This window comes from Calypte anna, chromosome 1 (assembly GCF_003957555.1).
Source record: "Calypte anna isolate BGI_N300 chromosome 1, bCalAnn1_v1.p, whole genome shotgun sequence".
In the NCBI taxonomy this organism is placed as follows: Eukaryota; Metazoa; Chordata; class Aves; order Apodiformes; family Trochilidae; genus Calypte; species Calypte anna.
In genome coordinates, this window is record NC_044244.1 from 145256364 (window position 1) to 145279727 (window position 23364).

Consider the following 23364-nt stretch of genomic DNA (forward strand, 5'->3'; position numbering starts at 1 on the left):
AATAATTTATACAAGTAAATCAATCCACAACTGTTTCACAGTTGATGTTACAGATATGTTATAATAGAATAGGCAGTATCTTGCAACTCTGGTTTTGAAGCGTTCAGCATGATTCTGGGTTGTGCTCTTTCTCTCCTGAGAAGAAAACAAGACTATAATATCTTTTGTTTATAGGGTTTATCAGCCCAGCCAGTATTAAATCCCCATTTATCCTGTTTGGTTTTGCCACCTAGAACTGCCTTTTGCTACAAGCCTGGAAGCAAGTTTTTACAGTTGCAAGGTATGAAGAATCAATCGGTTTGTTTCACTTACGCCTCTTCCTGCTTTCACTCTTTATGGATCTGGAATTCCCATGACAGGGAATGAGTTGTAAAATCACAATTTATTAATACAGCTATTATTTTCACATAGGTGGAATAATAGTCTAATTCCATCTGATCTCATTTTTTTCTGGCAAGGAAATGAGCCACAAAACAGATCTGCTGGGAGTTACATCACCAGTTACCGCAGCATGGAGAGTGGGGGGAGGCTCAAGCAACACAGTAAGAAACTGAATAAAAAGGGGAAAGGAATTTTCTGTATACATTATATTTTTAGTAGTCTTAGTTAATACCTTAAGGTTTATAGTGATAGCACCATTTTGTTTGATAATTTACATTTAATGAATCACTGAGAGTAGATGTCTTAGAATATTCTACTATTTTTTCCATGTGTACCTTAATAAACAACTTGGATAACACTTTTTGAAATGCTATGGCTACGTAATCCGTACAGCAGTCAAAATGTTTGAGTTGATTGGTGTTTTTAAAAAATTCTAACAAAAAAAAAAAAATCAGAATTGTCTCACACTCTTTCAGTACATAAATTTAAAACAAAAGCAAAATACAAAGTGAAATGCACCTAATATGATATTGCCACCCTCTAAAGAATTATTATTTTGTCCATTAATAAGAGTACCTGATCTACTGGCTGATCTACACTATATAAAAATCTGCTTTTAATGTCATGAAACAAGTCAAAAGCATCTACTGAACCTAAATTATAGATTATCTACTATTGTCTCATTACAGTACTAAATACAAATGGAAGAAAATAAAGGAAAACTTTGACTCTTTCATTGTTTATACTCTGATTCAGCAGATGAATATGAAAAAAAATATTATAAAATGATTCAGGTCAGCTGTATTCATAAATATAAATAAAATCAATAATCTGTGCTCTCCAGACACCAGGGTTGACAAAATGCGTGTATGTTAAAAATTAAGAACCTGTTCCTGTTAAGGTCTACAGAATTTAAGGGTTATAAGTATAAAATATAAACTATAATTTCAGGGAGAATGTTACTTTGAAGATTATTTATACTATATCAGTATATTTAAGAACTCTGCCTGATATTTTGGTTATCTGAAGAGAGCAGCCAGAAACTTTGGGATGTATGTCACATTATTTATCTGCATAACTTCTACATAAGTTATGCATAGATGTTTGGTGATTATGCTCCCTGAGAACATGGTTTTCACAAGATTAATTTTTTGGAGGAAAGAAACCAGGTTAAGGAAAAAGTGGGTAAAAGAAAGAGCAAGCTATATGGGAAGGGGGAATAATAAAATTAAACAAATCCATTCCAAATTTTTCATTCTATTACATGTTCTGTACCATCATATTTTCCTATTTCAAAACTGTCCTTTCTAAAAGAAAACCAATTTCTAGACGAATAATGGAAATACTGGTTTTGGTTGCTATATAGTTCCCTTATTTCTGAGTCATGTACCTCTTCAATAATCAGGATCTTGGCACCTAAGTCAGAATGTTGCAGTTTGTTACTAAAAAGAAATATTTTTCCAGCCATTTAAAGCAACTTGTGCTCAATCATGGTTTCACAAAATGTAAACACTTTTGAAACTAAAATGTATGTATTGTTTTTTGCTCTAAAGAATTCAAGGGCTGCCAAATTTACATGTACAAAAATTAAGAGACTCATATGTAAATAAGTTAGGGATGTCCCAATAGTTGTGCATTGTTCATAACTCAATGTGAATTTCACACTGAGCAGCATTTCACCATTGGAAAATAAAATTTTTGTTCATACCACTGCTTTGTTTGTCTTTTCTGTACTAAAACTTTAGTTACTTCCTTGCCATTCTCTGAACATCTTTGGCTGAGACCATGCTACTGCATAAAATAGCTGATTTTTTTCAAGTCACTTGTCCTTCAGGCTCCCCAGTTGGATAAAAGAAGTTAAATTCAATGAATACCATACGTGACAATGCAGTCAGCTCCGAACTGTGGCTTCTAACACCATACACAATTGTCAGCCTAAACGTTACCAGTATGACAAATTTTCATTTGCTTTACTTTTCAGAGGACTAGGCAACAGTACATACATAAAAGAGTATCATAAAGTACACGAGTTGCAAGATACATAGTCAGAATAGATAGTCATACATTTATGTCTTTATTAGCTTCATTCCTTATACTGCTATAGGTAATGTATTTGAAAATATTGTAGTATGTTGACTAGGTCACCAACTTATAGAAAGATTAACCACAGAAACCTAAGAAGTTCTCTTGCAGACAAGGGTCTGTTAAAAGACTTTGGGTCTTCAGTCTTTGGATGCCAAATAATTGGATCTCAGTTACCCAAATACAATTTTTTGACAAAAAATAATAAAAATCACTAAAGTTTGGGTAAGTGTCTTTGTATCTTCTCTCAATTTATGAGCTGGTGTTTACTCAGGATGCTTAGAAGGAAAAAACGGGCCAAATAACATGTATTTCAAACACCAAAGTAATCAGATTAATTTGTTGACAAATATTCAACTAGGGCTACTGTTCTACAGGACTACAGTTGCATACTGATATGGAGAGATGACAGTCAAACAATTTTTTTTAAAAGGCCTTCTTTTGCCTTTTCCAAAGGTTGTTTAAAAATTAGGCATTATGGGTCTTATCTCAGTTCCATTTTTTATCAAAAAATTACCAAAAAAATGCTGGAGAAGTTCCAGGGCCTGCACTTTATGACTTTACCTTCTAGAGCTTGGACTGTCCTGCTTCCAAGTGATTTTTAATTATGTCTTGTCTTAGTTTTGTCATCAATTTTGTTAAGGAGCAGACCATCAAATGGGCATTCTAAATCATTTACACTCATGTACATGTGTGTGTGTGCACACCCACATCCACACAGAGCACTTCTGATATTAAATGTTCTAGCAGCCTAAAGGAAAAAAAAAACAAACAACAAAACAACTCCCCCAGTCTCTGATGTCCTTTGTTAAGGGTATTCTTTCCCCAGCCAGATTTCACAAGCATTTCCATTCCATCCTTCCCAGCACTCACAGTTTCCACAGCTACAAACACCATTGCCTAGAACAGAATGAATAAAGGGCAATTATCATAATTGAAATGTACTACACTGAAATGTGCTTTATAGGAAGTAAAAAGCCATTCTAAAGTAGCTGAATTGTTCCTGTACTGTTGCCCCCACCTCTTTTTTTTTTCTTTTTTTTTTTTTCCTCTCCTTTGGAAGGAAGCAATTACTGTACCATTGCATTAAAAGCCACCCCAAACCTACACTTAGAAAGCATTAATAGCATTCTGTCAATAATTCCATCAGCAGAATGACAAATATTATAATTATGTCACCACTATTTGTACCCAGCTGTTGAGGCTCAGTGCTCACATTCTGCCTCCAGGTACAAGGGAGAAGAAGATTACTTTTTAACTGTTATGCAGAAAGAACAAGACATAAAAAAGGTACAGGCAGAATAGCAATAAAACATCACTTTGAACATGAAAAAAATTAAACTTGAGTTCTCAGAAGTCCAGCACAAATAAACAGGACTCATACTCTCTATTAGACGAAAAATGTATTGGCACTATATTGCATCAAGGAAACCTTAAGTAGTGAGATCCATGTGTTCATTTTATTTCAGTATTTTTCATGACTCAGGTCATGAGGCCATCTCTCCATGATGCTCAGGCCGAGAGCTTTACAGCCTGGGTTTCCAGTGTGAGGTCCTCTTTCTGCTGGCTTTATGAGGAAGACCTGTGACTTTATCATGGACTGGCTACACAACACAAGTTACTGCCATCAGCCCTCACACTCTCCCATGCCTTGCAGATTACCTCCACACCTAGTAATTGCTTAGCAAAGGTTTTTCTAAACATTTGTTAAAAGGAAGCAGCTAGTGAGTTATTTTAGGAATTCCCATGCTTCCTCTTGCCACTAGATTAGTGGTGAGGGTTTGCTGGCAGCCTGCCCATCTCTAGCTGCATCTGCCACCTGAACTCTCAGACAATGTTAAGGTGAAGCCACTTTAATCACCAGCCATCACATCATAAGAAAAACTGTCAGGTATTTCAGCCTCCCACTGAGAACTGTCTGATTGCCAGGAAGCTCTCTTAACCCACACAGCTATGTCTTTCGCCTACCTAAGATCAGACAAGTGAATTTTGTCTGTGACTTAAATACATGATACACAGATAAAGGGTCCAGTTAGAGAACAAAAATTAAAGAAATCTCACGATCACAGTGCTCACACGGTACACCCTTTGTCAAAAAGCAGTAACTACTAGCCTCTTGCAGTGAAAATTATTGGTGGATTTCATTGCAGGCTTGCTTATTTAAATTCATACTCAGTCTTTCAAATGTTGTTTTGAAACCTGAAGCTGATTATCACCCCTCATGAGCAAAGAATTATAGCAGGTTTGAATAACCAGCAAATTCACTTCCTCCATCAGTGGAGAAAACTAAGATATCTTGTCTAAGATAATTCCCATCAACACAGTTTGTTCCTTAGAGCAATGGCATGTTAGCCTGTACTGCACCTGTGCAAATGAGACCGTCGTGTTTGTCACAGTCTCTGTCATCACATTCACAGAAATCACCTGAAATGTACCATTCCTGTGGTGAACAGATGCACTTTCCACAGTGGCAGGAACCTGAAATCACACACAAAAAAAATAATTATTTCTCACAGTCGTTTTCAGACTAGAAAATAACATTCCTGGACACACACGTGCACACATACACAGATACCTGCCTGCACAAAATTGCTGCCTAAGAAGCTATTGCATAAAAGAAAATCATCAAGCTGAAAGCTTTTTGAACAAGAAGGATTCTTTTGGGTTGAGAGAGAGTAAGGTGGGACATTTCTACTAATGCTTCGATTCTGCTATTTCACTTAATCAGCACTCACATTTTGAAGCTTCCCTTTGGTTCCAGAGACCTACAATCAGGGCTACTCTTTGCAGTAATTTTTTTTTTTTTTTTTACTAGAAAAGCTCAGTTTTTCTCTGACCCATTATTACTGAAGGCAATGAAATCGTGCCCAGGAAGAAAATGTCCCTCCTCATTTCAAACCCTAGAATGTGAATTCACAAAAGACCAGAGCTGCCTAAGACTAGCATTTAGACCTCCGAATTCCTCATCACCATGAATTAAGCTACTCTACCTCCTGCAGAATTACTAAACATTTGCTCTAAGTCAGAAAGAGTTTGTGCATGTAATGGCAGTTCAGCATTTTGCTCATTCCTGCAGAGTACCCCAGTGCCCCTTGTTGGGATAACATGGGAATGCTTTCCTTCTCCTCAAGGGATGTCAGGTCTCACCCCTGCAGGGAAAGGAGGGACTTTAAGGTGATATTTGGGTGATGCCATTACCCACTGAGCACCAGACACTTCCCTATAAGGGAGACTCAAAGACATCCCTACCTTCAGGAGAAGGTTCATGTAGTGAAATGAGGCAACCAGGTGCCACTAATTGCCAGGGAGTGAGCATGGGCTTATGTCAAGCCCACCTGTGCCCAATTAGGGCGGGCCCCCACTGCGCATGAGCAGGACCAGGGGGCCAATAAAAGGTAAGGCCGAAGACACAAGCTCAGCTCAGTCCTGAGCATGCTTTGCAGAGAGGTCAGTCATTCTTGGAGCACTGTATTACCTTCATTGCGCCACTAGCGCTCATCGCCCACTGCTCCGATGGCGCAGCCAGCTAAGACCCAGTACTGCAATGCCGAAGCCCTGGGTTTGAGACTCCTCAGAGCCTCACCCTGAGGGCGATGAGCGCTAGTAGCGCAATGAAGGTAATACAGTGCTCCAAGAGCAACTGACCTCTCTGCAGACGTGCTCAGGACTGAGCTGAGCCTGTGCTTCAGGACTCACCTTTTATTGGCCCCCTGGTCCTGCTCATGCGCAGTGGGGGCCCACCCTAATTAGGCACAGGTGGGCTTGACACAAGCTCATGCCACTCCCTGGCAATTAGTGGCACCTGGTTGCCTCATTTCACTACAGGTTCATGGCTACAAATGCAGGAAAGGGAGAGTTGTCCCCAGGCAATCATGTGTCAGGAAGCCTGCAGCCTGAAAAGGGGGGGAGAGAGGCTTTTCTGCAACTAGAAATGCCACTAGCAGATGGTAATTCCCCCTTGCTGTTTCCAACACCCACCTGAAGAAAGTTGGCTTGTACAGAGCCCATCCTCAGCTGCCTGACCCTATACAGACAAACAGCAAATGCTCAGTAACTGCTGAGCAGAAGAGCTTTTGTGAAGCCCTAAGAACTGGTTACAGCACAAATCCATACAAGAATCTCCAGAGCCAAACAAATTATAGCAAAGAATATGCACATAATTTTCAATTATGGGAGGTGGAGCTTATTAAAAAAAAGTTTTAAAAATCATCGAAGAAGCTGTTGACCTTTAGCAGAATGTGCTTATAAATTAATTATGTGCTGTTGAAAATCCCACCCTCTTGCAACATTTCCAGCATTATTCCAGTACACAGTCACCAATGTTTAAAGAAAAACACACAGAAGGAATTTTGGTTGTGTCAGGATATAACCTAAACAGAACTCATGGGTTACTTAACAAGTCCTGAGCGAAAGTGTATAAAATCACGCTTTTTCATCTTTCAGTTGTTTCTGGTGAATTCTAAATAAAAGCCATAGTAAAAGATCAAACATATATTTTTTAAAAAACATGGATTTTTCAATACCAACCAATTTTTCCCAAGGTTTTCCCATAGATACTGGAGTGTCTCTGATCACTGAAAACCATTTATTTAAAATTTCAGAACAGCCTCAGTAGAGTATCTATTTTTTTAATTAAAAATTAAAGTAATTTAGCCTTTAATGTAAGTTGACAAAAATTAACTGATTGCCTAATTTTAGAGAAATGTTGTTTTAACTTGCAACATATGGAACATGTAAACATATACAGGAAGAGCCAGTGACTGGAACATTTGGGGAAGGGAGTATTTCATTAAGCATCTCCTTTTTCTGTGAGCTCTGAGCATTGCTTACTGAGCCATGGGCACGGAAAATACTGATGTTGCCTACAAAGAGAAAAACTGCCTTTGTAATAAAGAGGCAGAGGAGGACAGCAAACATGTCACATGGCTCCTATGTGAGAGATGCACTAAGACATATTCGAGGGTAATTTAAACCGAGTGTCTGTTTATGCAAACTATAAGATATTGACAGCTGGAAATAATGATGAATAGTATGAGAATTCTAGTGAAAACCAGCAGTTAATAGGAGCATGACACTGTAAGAAACCTGATGTGATTCTGAACAAGCAAGCACTGATAATGCCACCGATGGATGCCCGCAATGTTTAAAACTATTTTGCAGAAGACACAGCAAATTTAACACCAAGCCAACCAAGGAAGTCTGAGCTCTATAATGTAAAGTCTGTTAGGGAGAATGAATGTATCAAGTCTTTTTCCTGGACAGAGCACGCTGCTCTGGGAGGCTCCTCAGTTTAATTAAAAGCAGTCTAATGAGTTGCGGGGTGTTCCCTGGGATCCCGGCCAGATCCTTTTGGATGAGTTTTGGCTCATTACTTAGCCCTCATCCTGAACCATTACAGTAGCCATCTGCAGTCCTACATTTACTGCCAGGGAGGCAGCAGCATGGTGGGTGTTGCTGTTTTCCTTGGGAAGAGTTTTTGCTACAAGTCATGTAGTTAGCAAGCCAAGATTTTGAGAGCAGCTTCAAAATGTGGAGGTCCAACTTTGCTTACATTAAGAGTGCAATTTGCTGAAAGTGTTCAGCAGTTATCTGCTGAAAATCAGGACTCCTCAGAGTCTATGAAATCTGACATTAAGAAACTCAAGCTCCCTCAATCCATTACAGCACTTGCATATCTTGGCTGGGTTTCCAGCAAAGATGGAATAACCATCATTAGTGCAGGGTTTCAAAATGCCCTTTTATTTGACCAGTAATGGTTACTTATAGCTCAATGTAATGAAATAGAAAGAATAATTTGTCATTTTGCTCTCTGGATAATACTGGTCATACTTTAAACATTTTAAAGTATGATTTCCAGATACATGTTTAAGCATCAAAATAAAATTGCCATAAAAAACCCCAACCCAACAACAACAATAATAGAACCCAAAAACAAACAACCAAACAAAAAACCCAACCAAAAAAAAAACCCAACCCCCCCCCCCCAAAACAAACAAACAAAAAACCTAAACACAACACAAGCAAACAAAAAAAGCTAAGTATAGAAATAAAAGTTACAAGCAATTAGACTCTCTTTGCCTGGCATCCCCAACCTGCTCAGAGAAGAGACAGGAAAGAATAGCCTCCTGGGATGTTCACTGTCCACACACTCCTGGAAGTTACATTACATAGGTGTTTATATGCTGGGATAACACATATGACAAGGTCTTCCTATAATAAAGATGCTAGAGCATCCAATTTGATACAGCTTTATTACACTGACCATCTTCAGGGCAACCTTTCAACATACAGGGAGACTTTATGATGTTCCAGTACTTAAAAGTTGGCTACAAAGAAGATGGAGACTCCCTATTTACAAGGAGACACATGGATAAGACAAGGGATATGGGCACAAGTTGCTCCCAGGGAGCTTCCAGTTGGACACAAGAGGTAAATTTTTTACCATGAGGACAGTCAAACATTAGAATGGTCTCCCAAGGGAAGTGGTGGATTCCCTCACTTTGGTCATTTTTAAATCTCAGCTCAACAGGGTGCTGAGACACCCCATATAAACTATAGTATTACCCAGAAGGGTGGGAACAGATGATCCTTGAGGTACCTTCCAACCTGATATTCTGTGATGTCAGGAAGCTTATCTGTGCTTAGAGACCAAAAAACTTAATAAATAAACAAACAAACAAAATGCATTACTAGTCCTGCTTCATATGGACTTGGTGTCAGGTCTGTAGTTCCTATAGAAAGTGGATGCTGTGCACTGATACATCAAAAAAGCTGGGCCCTTAGAGCCTCCATTCATGTGGCCAGGTGGAAAAGCATTACCTGCCTGCAGCTGATTACAACCTAGAGCAACAATTTAAGTTGCTCTAACCCATATCTCCTCCAGCCTATATTAGTGACCAGATCTAAATCCACACTCTGGGCAGCATGGCCAGCACAGGGGAAAGAAATCCTCAATGTGCCTGCAAATTCCTGCCAGATTATCTGCTTACAAAGACCCAGAGTAACTTGTAGTCTTGGTATAAGTGCTCACAGCTAACTGTTCTTAAAGGAAGACCCACAGGTTGGAATAAAGATCTCTGAGCCATCCGCACAGATAAAGTAGCAGATGATATGCGTATTTTAAAATTCAACATAATTTTTCATGTTCATTATTTAGAACCTTAAGTACTATATTTTGTTAATCTGAAGCGCATTTGCTACCTTCACAGTTTATCAAAAAAAAAAAAATTAAAAAATCACAGGGAGAACAAGACTAAGAGAAGGAAAGTCAAATTCTTTGGTAAAATAGAGTAACTAATTTTGCCAGCAACTCAGCACCCTCTTACCCATACACTAATTTAAAGATAGGCACATATTCTTGAAACAATAGAGAAACAGAAACTTATTCATTTTCTATAACATTTTGATGACTGGGTAATTAAAAAACTCAGATAAAAAGAGCAGGGTGGAAAAATTCTGCCCATTGATGATACAGATGGAAGGTGGCCAGGATGGAGACCCCATTTGAATTTCTGAATGAAAGGAACAATGGGAAATCTGCCTGATGCAGAAAGCTCCTAACTGTTTGGGGTGGTTTTATTCCATCTAGCAAGTTTTTTCTGCCTCTGCAAGGAATGCATGATCAGAGGAAATGGCACATCCAGTCTGGTGTGAGTGAGTTCTAGCCTCCACCCAGACCCACCACCCATTTTTTGTCTTTTCTCTTTAAGACATATTATACAATCATAAAATGGTTGTATACAAAAATAGACATTTTCCACTATGCTAAAAAGCCCTCTTTCCAGTAATGCAATTTCCTAGCCTAAAAGACTCCAAGGTAAGAACCGCAGAGAACAATTCCAGATAATTATCAAGATTTTCTATATTTTATTCCTCCTTGTGGCAATTTTTTATGGCTGGACTGAAGCTAAGGCAATTACCTGAATAAAAATTAGTAAATGATAGAGTCTGTGGGACATGGTTATGGAGGCTGCAGATCTCCACCTTTTCTTTGTTGGGGAGGGGAGGTGACTAAGCATGCCAAGTGTTACTATTAAGTAACTTGCTGCTGTCTGAGATATTACATGCAAGTGTTACTGCAGGTTAGTGCCCCTGTCCTTCAAACTGGATGCAGACCATCAGATAAACACATGCAGGACATTAAATGCTATTTACATATTGCATAGGAGAGCAACACTGCTAAGCATGTATGGCCGCGGTGGGTGTGCGACAAAATGAAACAATGAAAATTTGGCATTACAGAGCCCAAAATCTTTTTATTAACAGGTGCCTTTGTAAGAAAGGGTATCACAACAGTCTTCCAGAGCATGTTCATTTTCCACGACCAGGTACAGAGGGTGTTTGAGGTGGTGGAGCTGTCTGCTCTTACCTTTCCCAGAGCACAGCACGCCATCCGCTGACTCGCAGAGACTTCTGCTCTCCTCCTCAGTCATGTTGCACTCTCTTGAATGCTGGCACAACTTCCCAAACCATCCCTCCTGGCAAATGCATCGGCCACATGAGCAGATACCATGGCCTGTAATGACACCAGAGTTGGTTATGGGCAAACCAAGCAGAATGCAGTCACTGCTGAGATCATGTTAAGGGTTCTGCAGTATGAAGTGCATGCTATGGGATAAACAGACAGAACAGCATCCGGGTAGGATGGTCTTCTTCAGTCCTTTCATTCTTATGTTAAGTCCTCTAAGATCACAGCATCTATCAACACTCCCCAAAATAAATAAAAAAAATATAATTATCAATACCTGTGTCACCACACCCACTAGAGCATGTCCTGAAGTGCCTCATCTACAGCGTTTTAAATGCCTTCAGGGATGGTGAATCCAACACCTCCCTGGGCAGCCCATTACTGCACCTGACTACTCTCCCAGTAAAGAAATTCTTCCTAATACCTAGTCTAAACCTCCCTTGGTACAACTTCAGGCCATTTCCTCTGGTTCTACTGCTATCTACTTGAGAGAAGGGGCCAGCACCCACCTCCCTACAACCTCCTTTCTGCTACTTGTAGAGAGCAATGAGGTCTCCTCTCAGCCTCCTCGTCTCCAAACTAAACACTCCCAACTCCCTCAGCCTCTCCTCACAGCACTTGTTCTCCGAACCCTTCACCAGCTCCCTGCCCTTCTCTAAACTCCAGCACCCCAAAATCTTTCTTGTAGTGAGGGGCCCACAACTGGACACAGTACTTGAGGTGCAGCCTCACCAGTGCTGAGTACAGGGCCACAATCACTTCCCTTCTCCTGCTGGCCACACTGTTCCTGATACAAGCCAGGATGCTGTTGGCCTTTTTTGGCCACCTGGGCACACTGCTGGCTCATATTCATCTGGCTGTTGACCAGCACCATCAGATGCTGCCTGGGAGCTTTCCCTCCACTGCTCCCCAAGAGTGTAGCATTGCATGAGGTTGTTGTGACCAGAGTTAATCCTGCAGGCCAGTGCTGAAATCTCACCTGCATGTCCCATACTATCACCTGAAGAAGCAGACCTCAGCTCAGGGCTGAAAGCAGCACACAGAACAGGCAAAAGAGCTAAAGCTGCCATCTTCTTCAGCATCCCAGGAATGCTGGTTTTCTGCTGCAGTGCATGGAGAAGCTGAAGTGCAAAGCCTGCACACAACATCCTTTGCAATTACAATAGATAAAGTCATATAGTACAAGATGAATGTAATTTCCCCAGGGTCTCATGCAATTGCTAAAGTTGGTTGAACATAACCCAATTGGCTGCCTGTTAGGAATTCCTCTCGTAACTCTAACAGCATCTTGTTTCTCTTCTGCATCTCTTCTCCAGAAAAGTATCCCAGATCACCAGCTTAGAAGGTTCAGTACTTCCATGCCCGATCCTGTAGTGAAACGCTGAGGAAGGAGCAGGAAGGAGAAAGAGACCAGAGCAATCTCCAGAGTACATGCTTGTATGGTCCCAGGGAAGGGCTTTGAAGAATGGGTAGGCTGTAGTCTCCCCACAGGGACACAGAGATTTCAATTCCTTTATGAAGACAAGAAAATTGAATGAGAAGGAAGATGGACAGGCAAAGGAAGAATACAGTAGCAAGGAAAGATCTATCAAAAGATGATCAGTAATATGGGAGATAGGACAGAAAGAAAAGAGGAATAAGAAAAAAAAAATAAAATGGAGGGCAAGTGGAGAGGAATACACTCTGAAATGTTAAGGAAACATGGACAGGTAATGACAAGTGAGGGAAAAGTCAAAGAAACACCAGAAGACAGGTAAAATATAGAGACTAGAACCTCTAATCAATATTTTTTAAAATGAGAAAAAAAAAGATGAAACAGATTGTTTTTCAGGATTATTTGTATAAAGATAATAAAAAGTAAAATATGTTGAACAGTAAACTGAGGGGGAAATCTGGCAAAGAAGAAGTGAAAAGCAACAACAAATGTAGACAAGAATACAGAAATGGAAAACAGAAAAAAGTAGTAAGAAATGTGTCCAAGCCAGAATTTCACTTCTCATCATTAAGTTTCTGCAGTAGAGAAGATCATTCCTTAGCTAATCAGTTTACTGAACTTGAAAGAATCCAGTTACACATACCAGTGACTTTTGTCCAATCCCACCTATTATGTAGGGCAAGGGAATGGAAACAAGGGGACTGGGATAATTTAGGAGCATGGGCTGAAAGGAAGGGAACAAGCAGTAGGAGTATCTGTCAAAGCATTGAGCAGTAGGTTGCAGGGAAGCAAATGAGCTATTTTATTTTCCTAATTTATGAAATTCTCATAGGGCAACACTGAACATGACATTGTAAACCAGGAGACAGCACAGAAACAAATCTTGCACTTTACTATAAGTAGAATACCTTAATATTTTACTGATAGCCAAATATGTTATTAAATCAGGTTAGAAAATGCTGGAAGCTCCAGTCTTGGAGTTGCTATTTAGCATGATCTAGGTGTTCAGAATAATTTTTGTACCCTAGACTGTGTATTCATGTTTTTTTTCAATCTTACTACCTATATGACTTTCTACCCTAACAATAACACAGTCCTATGACAGTCTTCCTGCCTACTTCTGCAAGTGATGTTCAGCGATTACAAATTTACACATATGCATTTAACACGGATCCAATACTAAAAACTTATAATTAGGAACAATAGAAGCTTGATGCTACTCTAGATTCAGCATTAGATTGGGAAACAAGTACAAAATGTAAGAGTCAGAAAACAAACATATTTACTCCCATATGCTCCTTTCAGGTAGATGGCATGCTACTTTAACTTCTTAAAGCTTCTGCCGAAGTATTTTTATCTGCCTTATTAATTTTTCCTAATAACATATAGATTAAATTTGAGACTACCTCAGCCACTGAAGAGCAAAACACAACTGGATGCTCGTGTTGGAAAGTAATTTGTGGGGCTACAAACACTTGTACTCATTTTAGCAATGAACGTTAAGAAATCCACAGTTATTTAACTGAGAATGTAACTTTGTATAATTTTTCTTGTATAATCATTATGTTTTATAGAATGTGGGGAGTGATTATATCGGTAAAGCCTTTACACAAGTCAAATAAAAAGATAATGAATAATTGATTAATTTGCAGCAAACAGAATTAACAGTTTACCATACAAAAGTTTGACGTGCATTTTCCTGATCTGACCATTCCTCTTCTCCTTTATGCCATATAAATCCCCAAAACATAACAAATTTTTTAGTCTCAAGGAATCTATTTTACCAAAATAATATTTACTCCCAGATGACATGAGCTCAGGAACCTGCAGCTCTTTGGATGCCTGTTGTGGTGTTGAGTGTGCAAATATTTAACTCCTTGATGTCTTCAGTGTGTACTAACCTCTGATTCATAGAATCATAGAATTGGCTGGGTTGGAAGGGACCTCAGAGATCATCAAGTTCAACCCTTGAACGACCATTGCAGTTGCTAGACCATGGCACTGAGTGCCACATCCAGTCTCTTTCTAAATATCTCCAGGGAAGGAGAATCCACTACTTCCCTGGGCAGCCCATTCCAATGCTTGATCACTCTCTCGATAAAGAAATTCTTTCTAATATCTAACCTAAACCTCCCCTGGCACAACTTAAGACCGTGCCCTCTTGTCTTGTTGAAAGTTGTCTGGCAAAAGAGACCAACCCCCCCCTGGCTACCCCCTCCTTTCAGGTAGCTGTAGAGAGTGATGAGGTCTCTCCTGAGCCTCCTCTTCTTCAGGCTGAACAGCCCCAGCTCTCTCAGCCTCTCCTCATAGGGCCTGTGCTCGAGTCCCTTCACCAGCCTGGTTGCCCTCCTTTGGACCTGTTCCAGGACCTCTACATCCTTCTTAAACTGAGGGGCCCAGAACTGGACACAGTACTCGAGGTGTGGCCTAACCAGCGCTGAGTACAGGGGAAGAATCACCTCCCTGGACCTGCTGGTGACGCTGTTTTTGATACAGGCCAGGATGCCATTGGCCTTCTTGGCCACCTGGGCACACTGCTGGCTCATGTTCAGTTTCTTGTCAATGCAGACTCCCAGGTCCCTTTCTGCCTGGCTGCTCTCCAGCCACTCTGTGCCCAGCCTGTAGCGCTGCATGGGGTTGTTGTGGCCAAAGTGCAGGACCCGGCACGTGGCCGTGTTGAACCTCATCCCATTGGAATCAGCCCAACGCTCCAGTCTGTCCAGGTCCCTCTGCAGAGCCCTCCTGCCTTCTAGTTGATCAAAACTCCCCCCAGCTTAGTGTCGTCTGCAAATTTGCTGATGATGGACTCAATCCCCTCATCTAAATCATCAATGAAGATATTGAACAGAACTGCTTTACACAATTTAGTTGTGTAAATTCTCCTTGCAGAAGCTCTTTGCATTTTTTCTGAAGGTGTCCAAACAAGATGACCAGAAGAAAAGACCAAAACATGACAAAAAACACTTTCTCTCAAAAAACTCAGACTCTCAAAATTATAAGCAAGGGCAGCAATTGCTCATAGGTTCTTTCAGATCTGAATCCAATTCCTTTCATTGAGGAGTACAAGATTCAAGAATACAGCAATCACAGAGCAAAGGGGAAAAAAGAAATCTCTAATTGAAGAAGTCCAGCCCAACTGAATTGGGTAGCATGATAAAATACTGATCTAACTCTTCAGATTGAGCAGATTGACTAGAAAGTGTGGTCTATCATCAATTCACTTTTAGCATAAAAGACTTTAAATCATGAGTAAATGGCATATTGAAATGGCTTTGAGACTATAGATCTTAATCCATATAAATCTGTGTTAATGAACATTCAAATATATAATAGTGTTTTAAACATTAATCTCCAGTCAAAGAAGAGAGACCATGATGGGGGAGAAGCAAATGACAGAAAAAGATGAAGTTAAAGATTCTATCACTTATTTTAGAAATATCAATAAATCTAATAACCACAAGATTTAAAAGTGAAATATGAATGCAGCAACAATGAAAGCCATGACAAATTGTAACAGAGGTCCATAATAACCCAAATCAACCCAGACATGAGGCTGAATTATTTCTTACCATGCCTGGAAATACAACTATGTGGTAGTGAGGAACTCATGCAATTGCTGCTAAGAATTCCTAAAGAAACCTTCATGACAATTTTCTAATACAAAAGGCAGCACTATTTGGGAATGACTGCATGATGAAAAAGGTGAAGTAATCACTACAGAGGAAGCTGATTCATATTAGTAGACTGATTAAAACCAGATGGTGTTCATGAAGGGCAAACTGAGGCCAGCCCCAAACAAAATTTGTCACCACAAGACAACAAGTTTTTCAAACTAATAGAATATGGATACAATACATGGAGGAAATAAAACTTCAGCTATAAAAATATGATTTTGCTTGTCCTGTATGAACAATTTATCTGATAGACCAACAACATTTTTCTACAGTAAGAGAGATCCACCCAGGTCTAATGGTGGAGAGATGCTAGGATTTAGGAAGTAGAAGACTGTATAGTCAAAGAAAGATGAAATAGATAGCAACCAACGTAAATGAGAATATTTGTTGTGAATAAAACAGATATGATAGGGAAAAAAAATAACCAACCCAAGTATCTATAACTGGATGAAAACTAACAAGTTTAAAAGTGTACTAGGAATGTGAAAAGCATAAGAAAAATCTCAGCATAATGCGTTTAGAACAATACAGAAAATACATGCTTCTTTTAGTATTTAAATAGAAGGATCTTTTTTTTTTTATTACAGGACAATGATAAAAATATTTCAATTATATTATTAACATAGGAGAATAATAAACACCATCTACGTAGGAGAAATATTTATAGGAGAGGGAGTTTCATTAACCTGCTCAAAATGCTAAAAGAAAATGGTAAAAACATTACTGGATTACTGATTTTTATTTTTATTTGCATTTTAGATATAATAGAGAGTTCCATAAATGCCTTATAAGCTTCTGTTTCTCTGAAGCAACATTAGTGCAAGAAATGAGGAAATTGTCTGACAGCAGTGGCATTGTGTTATTAATGCTTAGATTTGCTTAGTGAAGCATACCATTAATCGTAATTCTCCTTTTTATGGCTATGGTCTTAGTGGTCCTCATAAGAACATACTATCCCAAAATATCATGTTTCTGCTTCACTGGGCAGATAACAAAAATAAATGTCATTCAGGATTTCTCCAGTATGGACCTAGAACTTTCACAAAAAAATAATTCACAGCTTCTGATTTATATCTTTATCAAGAATAACATAAAGTTATATATATATATATATATATATATATATATATATATATATATATATAAAAATAATGCAGCACATCCTATGAATAAAATTATTTAGCCTGGCTGGACAGCAACAAATATTTTATATTCAAAGAAGCATAGAAATTAGGGGCAAGTTATACCAACCTTGTGAGAGCAAGTATATCTATTCTACATCCTAGTGATAACCATGCAGTCCCGGAATCCTTCACTAATTGTGAGAATGTGATGTGGAAGATTTTATCTCTGTTGTAAAGGTTTAAAACATTGGTAATCTCAAAAGTGTGCCTTTAAATATATGTACACCTTCTAAATCACAGCTATTCCCTTGTCCTCTGCCAAGACACAGAAACTTATATAGGAAATCTTAAGACTGGTGTGAATGACATAGGAATGGCAGTGTGTAGGTAAGCACCAGAAGAAACACCAGAGTGAGGTCAAACCCCTGACCTGATTTGATAACCAACAACATGTTCACAGCATTAAAACTGAATAATGAGTTATTTTGTCAAACCAGAAGGTCTGCACTGTTGTAAAGCAATGGTATGATGACTTTCCTGATGACATGTCAGCAGCAGGCTGTGTGCTCAAGCAACAATGGGTCCAACACAGACACAGAGCACAACTTGTGGCATTCCTTTCCTTGTGAGTCCAACAAGAAGAGCAGTGCCCTAAGAATGTAAAAAACAAGGAAGCACAGACAACAGGCACAAGATTTGCCTAAAACGTACAGAGGAGAAAGTAAGCAAAATTGAGAGTCAAAAGGATCATCCTAACTGTTGGCTTTTAAATGAAATAAAAGATCTGTCTAGAACAGTTTGTTGGTTTCAGTCAAGATGAAAAAAAAAGGCCTACTCAGAACTCGATGGGCAGCTTCTCTTGTCCATTGCTTGTGTCACACAAAAGTGATACTGACCAAACTACTTAAATCAGACACTTTGATGCTTGTGGATGCGAGAATGCAACTGAGTGAGATAAATGAATGTATCTGATTGGTGAAAATTTGTGTGAGGATTTTTTTTTTTAAATTAACTTCCCCTCACATAAAGTCTCTCGTACAGTTTTGCTGCACCAGTTTTCTACAGTTAGAGGTGTGAAGACAGACCCAACTAAATAGGTTTTCCTCCAATAATAAGTCAGCTCCTCCAGCTTTTACAAGCCTTTGTACTACAACCAGAAGCTCCAGGTAATGAGAGCTAATGCCTTTTACCAAAATATAAGATAGGTGCATTTCTTCTTTGATGTGACAGGATGTGACAGGGTGTGACAGAATGTTACACAGTTGGATTCCCTACAGGGTTAGGATTATATGTTGATGTGCCATGGCCAGAACAAATAAAATAATTAAAAAGTCATCAGAGGGAATTTCCTCACTTGAAAACAAACAAATCAGACTTCTCAAAGTGTTCTATTGCTACCAAAGAACTGTCATACTGGGATGAACAGAAGCCTAGTTGATTTTTAGTGTGAAGGACAGTGCAAATATCCATCACTAATATTAGAAGGTATCACATAAGACTCAACCTTAGCTGATCATCTAACTGGTGGCACAGACGATACAAAAATGAGGCATCTCTAGAAATATGTAAGGGCCTTTCTCTGAGTCAGCTGTTATGAATTTCATCCTTTGCTAGTAATCTTAGTGAAGAACTTGTCAGGAGCCCCAGCGAATTTTGTACTATTTATGGTGTTGTTTTTTTTAATGTAGGACTTTTAAGCAGAATAATCCTGCACTAACCAACAGCATGCAGAGGACACAAAAGGGCTTCCATTCTATTCCTTCAATGGCTGCTACTTTAGTGCAATAAGATCTCACAGCTAGGCCAATGATGGTCTAGAGAACAAATCAAAATGAATGGAGTTAAGAGCATCATCAAATCAATTTCAGATTGATCTTTACTGTTGTCCTGAATTTTTGTTGCCTCCCTGCCCTCAGTCCTCAAAAGAGAACAGAACATAATGAACAGTCAACCCAGTGACGTGGAGCAACCAGCAATGACATCCTTGAAAAACATATCTGGATGCAGTAGAACAGCTAACATGTGGAAGCTCAAGACACATCTGCCACTAGCAGCATAGCTATGGCCTTGGAGGAGAGGGGAGAAATATGTCTCACCAGGATACAACGGAGGTAGATATCAAGCCTGATGTACACCAGTGACATAGCTGTGCCAAGAGAGAAGTTATGCTGGCAAAACTATGAGTCTCCAGTCATGTGCATGCACCAAAAAATCTTAACTTGCACCTGAAAGACTCAAAGAATGAAGCAAAGCCAAAACTGTCCTCGTGATGTTGAATATTGCTGTGGATTAGCACTGCAATGCACCTGGGCAAATTTTACATCATTGGAAAAATAAGATTAACAACAGGGATTATGGCATAGAAGGCTGCATGAGATACTTTCTCCAGCCATAGCATATTAAGCCTTTGTGCAGATGCGCAAAGAAAAGGGAAGGTGAAGGAAGGATCTGGGAATCAGGTTGAGGGAGGTGATTCTACTCCTTCACTCTGCTCTTGTGAGAACCACTCTAGAGTACTGCACGCAGTTCTGGGGTCCCTATTACAAGAAAGGCATGGAACTGTCACAAGGGCCACACAGAAGGACCACAAAAATCATCAAAGGGCTGGAACACCTCTGCTGTGAAAAAAGTCTGAAAGAGCTGGATTTGTTCAGTGTGGAGAAGAGAAGGCTCCAGGGAGGCCTTATTGTTGTCTTTTAATACCTAAAGGAGGCTTGCTTCTAAGAAAGATGATGAAAGATTTTTTTTCCAAGGCCTTTAGTGACATCACAAGGTGCAATGGCTTCAAACTGAGAGAGGGTAGATTTAGATTGGACATTAGGGAGAAATTGTTCACTATAAGGGTGTGGATACACTGGCACAGGTTGCACCAGGAAGTTGAGGCTGCTCCATCCTTAGAAGTAGTCAAGGTCAGGTTGGATGGGGCTTTAAGCAAACTGATCTAGTGAAAGATGTCCCTGTCCATGGCAAGAGGATTTGGGCAAGTTGATCTCCAAAGGCCCCTTCCAATTCAAACTATTCTATGATTACATGAAGCCATTTCTATTATCAGAGGGCTGTGGAATCTACGCTGAGTCCTCCTGCAACCTCTGTCTGTGGAAATGTAATGTCTCTATTCCTGGTACTGCAGTGATGGACAGCTGAATTTTTAAGGAATGGCTCTCTACAATCATGCAGAAACATGGTAATAGGGTCTCATTCAGTTGTACCCTAATTTATCATATCTTTCCCCTCATGTCTTTCTACCATCATATGGATGGCTGGGCTGGAAAGCAAGCAATTAATCAATCTCTGCTGGTCAGTGGAATCTGGTAACAATTTTTAGTCAGATCATTTAGGTTGTCATTCACATTTCTCATTTCAGCATGCATTTAATCTGAAAACATCGGTCTTCTTTCTTTGTGCTTTACAGGCACTTGGTGCTCACTGTCAAACCCTGCACATTCATAGAGTCAAGCTTACAATTCTCTGAACCTGACTTGTGTCCTGACAGAAGTGTTTGCCTAGGTAGCAACAGTAGTAGAAAAAAATGTAATGCAAAGAGAAAGGGGATGGAAAGAGGAGGGAATAAACAGATCAGCAAGAGATGCCAAGAGATTCAGATTTAAATGGAATCTTTGACAAACCCAAAAGGAGCACAGCTGTGTGTACCTTTAGCATAACATTAATGAGACAAGTTCTGTGAATAGGTAGTTGTAAAAAGAGGAAGAAAATAAGTTTAAAAATGGTCTAATTCCTAAAAAGGAAGATATAAGAAACACTGTGTATCAAAGGAAACATTCAAAATGCTATCAGGATAGAAAACGATGGCCAAGAAAAACATCTCACAATTACTTAAGAGTAGGGCTGAGTTTATCAGTAATATCTGAGGTTATTGTGGATCTGAAGAGGATAATAGTGACAGAAGTTCTAACATTTTTTCAGAAACTGTGGGAAGAGATATTTCAGTGAAAATATTGGTGGAAGCTGCAGCAAAAAAAATATCATAGAGAATGTGTAAGGGGTAAATGGCTCATATTGTGAGTTGGAAGGTGAGGGGAATTCATTTACCAAATGGTGAGTGAAGAGAAAGCTGGTGGTGACTCTCTGAAGACAGTAAAGATTCCTGTACTTAGTGCTTCTACCTAAAGAGCTGCTACCTTGAGTTACTGGAGTGGAAGGGTCACTTCTTGAGGCAGATGAGGCACAAATAGAAACAGGATGGCCCAAGAGAATCAGCTTTCACTGCCAGCATTAACAAAGAAGGTAACAAGAGGGAGAGAGAATGAGAAGAAATAAGGGAAGGAGCCACTCCAGAGCTCCAGCAGCCAAGAGAAGGAAAAGTGGTGTACGGAATAGAATTGGGTGATTAGTAAGAGATCAGTTTTTGTTGACTTAATCTCAGTGGACTTTTTATGGAAGAATCAGACAAATACAAACAGAAACTCTTCTGTTGCATGAGAACAGAAACAGAGAAAGGGGAAAACAGTTCTTGGCTGTAAAAGAACAAAAGCAGATGGAATCATATAATAATAATAATACAGGAACATATTTTAAGTTGTAAACTGTAAAGAAATCTAGAATGATTTAAAATACCTCAAATCCTATTTTGAAATTTAATAGACAGAACAAGAAATAAAATATCAAGAATATAAAATCTGCCAATTATTTACCACTGGAATCCCAACAGATCTCCTAGAGAAATCCACGAACTTTTAGAGGATGGTGCTAGAAGTGGCATGACTTCTAACTGAGAAGACTAAAACTCCAGAGACCAATTTCAACTCGCCAAGTTCAGAGAGCTGTGAGTGAGCAGAGATGCTCTCGTCTTCCTTGAGGTGCTTCAGAGATCAGTTCAAATCCTGGTGGATTGAATCATAACCTTATGACTTCCTCCTTTCTTTTTACTTACTAGGAAGCCCAGGACATCAGGATACCCTAACTCATTAATATTATTGAATTTTATCAATTATTGTTGTGGATGGTTAAACATTCAAATTTCAATTTTCCATGTGTGTCTACAAGAAATATTCTCTATAGTCATATTTTTATGTACACAGGGATTATGAAGCAATAGGTTTTTTCTTATACATAATAAAATGTATCATAGTCCATACTGACTACTTTTTTAATATTAAGAATTCATGAATCATTTTTAAATTAAAGTAAAAAGAACATAGAGAGCATTTAGGACAAGTACAACTCACCTGTTTTTAAAATACTACATGGTGTGTATGCATCGTATATATATAAAAACTACCTTGAAATACTGTTTGACACCAGCATATATTACTGAAAAATCAAAAACTGAGGTTTTTACTGAAAACATCAAAATAAACCATCTGCATGTACACTTACTATTACAATTTATCTCAAGTATTTTAGATTCTTTCATAATAAAATTTTACTTTTTTAGAAAACAGGTATATCACTGTCAATGAGTATGAAATATTCCTAAGTATTACTTGTCACAATTACCTTTAGGCAAAATACAACATTCTCAGTAAAAAATAACCTGTACAAAATGCAAAGTAAAATTATCAAATTTTTCAAGTTTTCCTTTTAAGCATGTGTATTCTTTTCTAATGAACACTAATGGAATCTGGGATATACCACAACGCTCACATTTATGTTGTTATGTGTATTTAATCTATTGCTTTGTTAGTTTGTCTGAAACTTTAAATATTCACTAACATATTTAGTATGTATAGAAGTTGTTTCTTCCAAAAATTGCTTCTAGTTAATCAATCATGTCAATAGTCTATTGTGGCATGCTATAAAATCAGAGGGAACTGAAACTTATAAACTGTCAAGACTTAGATTTACATTACATTAATTTAAATTAACACATACCCCCACAGACATCTCCGTCAACATTTTCACACTGCCTATCATCACATTCACAGTTTTTGCCATGAACTCTGTTGTCTCCTGGAGGGAAACAAGTGCATTGGCCACATTCACATCTCCCTGCAAGAATAAACAACAGTTAGTCATGATTTCAGTCAAGTAAAAATATTAAATAAACCCCCCCAAATTTATTCTACACCCTATCCCCCAAAGACAAACTACAAGTCACTCTGTATTAATTAAAGAATGCACATAAACACTATTAAAAATAAACAACCCAAAACCATCCCTCCTCTGTGGAGACCAGAAGCCAAAACATCTCTGTTGTAACTTGATGGAAACAGCAACAATAAGCAATCATTGGCATTGTAC

At 38.8% G+C, this 23364-nt stretch overlaps 1 protein-coding gene across 1 annotated transcript in view; it reads right to left on the minus strand.

The window, feature by feature from the left end:
• Window positions 1–3271: 3271 nt before the first annotated feature.
• Window positions 3272–23364, minus strand: part of ITGBL1 (integrin subunit beta like 1) — a 136801-nt gene continuing 116708 nt past the window's right edge. The window contains exons 8-11 of the mRNA XM_008492645.2: window positions 22996–23112; window positions 10832–10978; window positions 4828–4941; window positions 3272–3363 (exon numbers count right to left, since the gene is read on the minus strand). Of these exons, the coding sequence (XP_008490867.1) occupies window positions 3272–3363; window positions 4828–4941; window positions 10832–10978; window positions 22996–23112 (470 nt within the window). The remainder of the gene's footprint in view (window positions 3364–4827; window positions 4942–10831; window positions 10979–22995; window positions 23113–23364) is intronic.